General features: G+C 58.4%; 1 protein-coding gene across 1 annotated transcript; it reads left to right on the top strand.

The window, feature by feature from the left end:
* Positions 1-299: 299 nt before the first annotated feature.
* LOC133339536 (probable RNA-binding protein 46) lies at positions 300-1,915 on the top strand. Its single transcript, XM_061547641.1, has 2 exons — positions 300-941; positions 1,373-1,915. The coding sequence occupies exons 1-2, from the start codon at positions 300-302 to the stop codon at positions 1,913-1,915; spliced, it is 1,185 nt and encodes a 394-aa protein (XP_061403625.1).
* Positions 1,916-6,091: the final 4,176 nt, after the last annotated feature.

Below are 6,091 nucleotides of genomic sequence, written 5' to 3'. Positions count from 1 at the left end.
GAGGGGTCATTATACAGGGCGGTTCAAAGGTCAAGACACAGTTTCTTGGGTTTTTATTTTATTGTGATTTTCCGAGTTTACAAAGGTAGCTCTCTCTCCATCCGTCTCTCCACTCTCTCTTCCTCTCTCCACTGCTGGGCCTGTAGGCTTGGCCCGAGCGAGTTCCCGCCTTTTCACGAGTTGATTCCGCCCCCGCCGTGGCTTTGTCGGCACGAGGCTTCTGCGCCGGTGAGTGTCAAGGGCTCCAACGGGCCCCAAACCGCTGCCCCGTCGTCACCGCCGCCGTGGACAAAGCGCCGATGCTCGACATCATGAGCTGCATGGAGAGGGACCTTCTGGACCTCATGTTGCGCACGGGCTACAACGTCGTCCAGGAGAACGGACAGAGGAAGCTGGGACCGCCGCCCGACTGGCAGGGCCCCCCTCCCGCCCGCGGCTGCGAGGTGTTCGTGGCGAGGATCCCGCGCGACCTGTACGAGGACGAGCTGCTTCCCGTGCTGGAGGCGGTGGGGCAGCTGTACCAGCTGCGCCTCATGATGACGTACGACGGAGAGAACCGCGGCTACGCGTTCGCCACCTTCGCGACGCGCTCGCAAGCCGCGGACGCCGTCAAGAGACCCCACGACTTGGAGATCCGCCCGGGGCGACGGATCGCGGTTTGCGTGAGCGTCGACAATCGCCGCCTCTTCTTGGCGAGGCTGCCGAAGGACAAGACGCGGGCCGAGGTGATGGCGGCGATGAGCGACGCCACGGAGGGCGTCGTGGACGTCCAGATGCGCTTCTGTCGCTACGACAGGAGCCTCAGCCGAGGCTACGCGTTCGTCGAATACGAGAGCCACCGCGCGGCCTGCATGGCCCGCAGGGTTCTGCTGCCGTACTCCTTCCGGCTGTGGGGCCGGGACATCAACGTGGACTGGGCCATCCCGCAGCGAGAGCCGGGGGCGGCGGCTGCTGCTGCTGCCGCGGCGGTGGCAACGGAAGACGACGAGGAGGGGGGGAGGAGGAGGCGGCAACTGAAGACGAGGAGGAAGAGGTGGTGGAGGAGGAGGAGGTGGAGGAGGAGGATGTGGAGGAGGAGGAGGCAACGGAAGACGAGGAGGAGGACGAGGCGGGGGCAACTGAAGATGAGGAGGAAGAGGTGGTGGAGGAGGAGGTGGAAGAGGTGGTGGAGGAGGAGGAGGAGGAGGTGGGGGAGGAGGGGGAGGAGGAGGGGGAGGAGGAGGAGGCAACGGAAGACGAGGAGGAGGGGGAGGAGGAGGCGGGGGCAACTGAAGATGAGGAGGAAGAGGTGGTGGAGGAGGAGGAGGATGAGGTGGTAGAGGAGGAGGAGGTGGTGGAGGAGGAGGTGGAGGAGGAGGCAATTGAAGACGAGGAGGAGGTGGCGGCGGTCCCAGGCCTCCCGCAGCCGGAGTGCGCCGTCTGCGGCAAGGTCCCGCACAGCCTGTTTGTGGGCTGGGCGGCGCGCACGCAGCTCTGGCGGGCACCCCGCCACTCGCGGCCCACGCCCGTCGGTCTGGACGAGCTGCCGGAGGCGGCCGTCTTGTCGTGGGAGACGCGTTTGCAGGCGCTGCTACGGAGCGCCGGCGTGGGCCACGCGACCTTCGAACTGCACGCTCACTCGGAGCCCGGCAGGCCCATGGGCCTCCTGTACAAGGTCTCCGTTCCCGGGATGATGCGGGAAGGCAGCGGCTTCTTCCCCGCGGTGCTGAGCTCCAGCGTGGAGGGAGCGCGCGAAGTTGCCAGCGAGCTCCTCCACGAAATCCTCAGCGACGCGAACCCGAGGGCGGGCCCGGCCCCCGTCGCGACGGCGCCTCCCGGCCGCCCCGTCCGGGACCTCCCGGCGTATCCCGGCGACTTCCCGCGCCCCGGCAGCCGGTCGCGCGCGCGCCTGCCGACAAGCGGCACGCACCCGTAGTGCCGCGTGGCCGTCGTGGCGGCGTTCGTCAGACCGCGGACGGTGTCCTACCGCTTGAAGCTCACATCCGTTCTGCCGTGTTCACCGTCAAACTGCAAGTTGCCCGGCCGCTCACTCGACATGGTCACGTTGCCGCATGCCAGAGCTCGCAATCGGGTACCCGTACACGTTCCCTACCCGATACCCGGCTACCCGTACCCGGCCGGGTACGGGTAGGGTACAGGTATCGGGTACCCGATTGCGACCTCTGGGATGAAGCCACGTTGCAGGCGCGGGTGGGTTGATTCTAGGAACTTGAATTGTGAGAAGAGACAAGACGTTGGCAAATGAGTGACACACGGTGACTCACCAGTGACTCACGGCTTACCCGTACCCGGCCGGGTACGGGTAGCCGGGTATTGGGTAGGGTACGGGTATCGGGTACGGGTAACCGGGTATCGGGTAGGGTACGGGTAGCCGGGTATCGGGTAGGGTACGGGTATCGGGTAGGGTACGGGTAGCCGGGTATCGGGTAGGGTACGGGTATCGGGTAGGGTAGGGTATCGGGTAGGGTACGGGTAGCCGGGTATCGGGTAGGGTACGGGTATCGGGTAGGGTACGGGTACCGGGTACCCGGTTGCGACCTCTGCCGCTCGCTCTCCACTCAGCCGTCCGCCCCTTTCCTGTTTCCCTCGTTGGGGGGGGACCAGCCCTGACTTCACGTTGTGCCTCATTTGACTCGTCACCCCGTGGCCCCGCACACGTCCTCGTCACACCAGGTGTCACCCTGTCATTACACTCTAATGACGACCGACAACTGAATCCGTAAAGACAAAATGATTTCAGGTGTTTACGCGTCAACGCCATTTTGTTTTGAAAATGTCGGGGAGAAAAAAGTATTTTGTTCACGTCGCATTCTGATGTCAAAACATTTGATTCTTTATCAAATTGAAAAACTCTTCAGCGTAGCGACTTTGCTACACACGGAGAGGTCCGTGCACCGCCTCGTTTGCACAGCCTCTATCCCTGTGCCACGTGTAGTTCGTGCACACACAGCTGTTAAGAGTTTGATGTTTTGTTGATTCACAATTTACGTGTGTTTTCCTGTAATGGTTTTTTGTTAATGTTTTAGTGGAAATAAAGTCGTGAAAAGTCTCTTCCTCTCTCTCTCCCCACTCTCTCGGCCGAGTGTCGCATGCTTGGGACCTTTCTTTCCCTCCTCTGCGGATTTAATTTGATGTGCTGATTTACACCCAGCATATTTCAGACTTCCCTGTTTTGTCAGGGCATGTTCCTGATCATTACCAACGTTCCAATGGCCAGGAACTTCAGAGTAACCTATTACCTTTTCATGCAGCATCATAATATAATTTTCCTGGATCATCGCCTTTATAGCTTTGATCAATTGCCAATGGTTTACCGGTTCGTGTTAGTGTTTACTTGTGCCGCCCTCTTTCCCAGTGGGACCACGTGGCGTGAAGTTGTGTCGCACATGAACAGAGTCGGTGCACATCACGAGTCTCCGTACTCGACTGTCACAGAGACACACAGAGACACACAGAGACATTGATACACACAGAGACACACACACAGAGACACACACACAGACACACACAGAGACACACAGAGACACACACAGAGACATAGACACACACAGAGACAGACACACACAGAGACACACACACAGAGACACACACAGACACGCAGAGACACACACACAGAGACATAGACACACACAGAGAGACACATACAGACACACAGCAGGACACACACAGACACACAGAGACACACACACAGAGACATAGACACACACAGAGAGACACACACAGACACACACGCAGAGACACACAGACACACAGAGACACATGCAGAGACACAGACACACATACAGACACACAGAGACACATGCAGAGACACAGACACACACAGAGACACACATAGACACACACAGAGACACACACAGACACACGCAGAGACGCACAGAGACACACACACAGAGACACACACGCAGAGACGCACAGACACACACAGAGACACACATGCAGAGACACAGACACACACACAGAGACACACACACAGACACACACACACAGAGACACAGACACACACACAGAGACATAGACACACATGCAGAGACACAGACACACACACAGACACACAGACACACACAGAGACATAGACACACACACAGAGACACACACACACAGAGACACACAGACACACACATGCAGAGACACAGACACACACACGCAGTGACACAGACACACACACACAGTGACACACACACAGAGACACACAGTGACACACACAGAGACACAGAGACACACACAGAGACATAGACACACACACAGAGACACACACACAGAGACATGGACACACACAGAGACACAGACACACACATAGACACACACACAGAGACACACGCAGAGACACACACACACACAGAGACACACACAGAGACAGACACACACAGAGAGACACACACAGACACACACGCAGAGACACACAGACACAGAGACACACATGCAGAGACACACACACAGATATAGACACACACAGACACACACACAGAGACACAGACACACACAGAGACGACATGGACACACACGTAGACATGCAGAGACACACACACATAGAGACATGGACACACACGCAGAGACACGTAGAGACACACAGAGACATGCACGCAGAGACACAAAGACACGCAGAGACATAGACACAGACACACCGTTACAGACACAGACACACGCAGACACACGCAGAGACACAGACACGCACAGAGACCGGCAGTTGATGCTGCAGCTGCTGCATAGAGTTTGTGTCTCTCTGTCTTTCTGTTGTCGAGTGGATTTTCTTTCCGGGCCCTCTGGTTTTCCCCTCCACATTTGAGAGCCGTGAGTTGCTAGAGTCTTTGCCAACTGCTATAAAGGTTCACGTGATGATGATGATGAACCTCATTGGTAGAACTGTCATCGGTAATGGCCAGGTCAGGGCCTTCTAAAAGAGAGCTTACACACACAGCATCTCAATGAGGCCCTTGCCCGCTAAAAATAAAACGCGGTTTAGTTTCTAGTTCAAGTCTTGTGCACAACAACAACAGCATCATCACGACGCGCCCACCTGCTCAGAGCAGTTCCAGCCCAGGTAAGTGAACTTGCCACCTTTATTACCATCACCACCAGCACCACAATGTCTCCCCCAGTAAACAACAAAACAGCTGGGCAGGCAGCCTCACTCACGGGGCAAGCAGCCAGGCAAGGAGAGAGGAGGCCAGGCCATGGACAGACCGGGACACAACCAACGCTGGGACACGTGGTGAGTCTGTGGGTCTCTGTGTGGGAGTCTGTGGGTCTCTGTGTGGTGAGTCTGTGGGTCTCTATGTGGTGAGTCTGTGGGTCTCTGTGTGGTGAGTCTGTGGGTCTCTGTGTGGTGAGTCTGTGGGTCTCTGTGTGGTGACCCCAGCCCTTGTCAGGGCTGGGGCTCAGTGTCACCAGTGGTCAGGGGAGATAGGTCCTGGATAGGACCCTGGCTCCCAGCCTTCCCGCCCTCGTGAGGGCGAAGGTCTCGAGTGAGCAGAGGGTCGGGGACCCGCCGGGTCGGTGTGCCTCCCCTAGGTCCAGCCGGAGGACGCTGGGCTAGTGGGGAGATTGGATAGACGGCAAGTCTGGAGGACGCTGGGATGGCGGGGAGATTGGATAGACGGCAAGTCTGGAGGACGCTGGGCTGGGGGGGAGGGATAGACGGCAAGTCTGGAGGACGCTGGGATGGCGGGGAGATTGGATAGACGGCAAGTCTGGAGGACGCTGGGATGGCGGGGAGATTGGATAGACGGCAAGTCTGGAGGACGCTGGGATGGCGGGGAGATTGGATAGACGGCAAGTCTGGAGGACGCTGGGGGCGGGGAGATTGGATAGACGGCAAGTCTGGAGGACGCTGGGATGGCGGGGAGATTGGATAGACGGCAAGTCTGGAGGACGCTGGGCTAGGGGGGAGATTGGATAGACGGCAAGTCTGGAGGACGCTGGGGGGGGGAGATTGGATAGACGGCAAGTCTGGAGGACGCTGGGCTGGGGGAGATTGGATAGACGGCAAGTCTGGAGGACGCTGGGATGGGGGGAGATTGGATAGACGGCAAGTGGAGGACGCTGGGATGGCGGGGAGATGGATAGACGGCAAGTGGGACGGGCTGGCGGGGAG

Source organism: Lethenteron reissneri, unplaced genomic scaffold (assembly GCF_015708825.2).
Source record: "Lethenteron reissneri isolate LAM-NWPU_2019-01 unplaced genomic scaffold, ASM1570882v1 scaffold_1871, whole genome shotgun sequence".
Taxonomy (NCBI): Eukaryota; Metazoa; Chordata; class Hyperoartia; order Petromyzontiformes; family Petromyzontidae; genus Lethenteron; species Lethenteron reissneri.
This window is presented reverse-complemented; position numbering and strand designations above follow the sequence as displayed.

Bases quoted from the DNA above. Each gene is read 5' to 3' on its own strand.
- LOC133339536 (XM_061547641.1), top strand. From the start codon at position 300: ATGCTCGACATCATGAGCTGCATGGAGAGGGACCTTCTGGACCTCATG. The intron at 942-1,372 runs GCGGCGGCTGCT...ATTGAAGACGAG, and splicing joins TCCCGCAGCGAGAGCCGGGG to GAGGAGGTGGCGGCGGTCCC.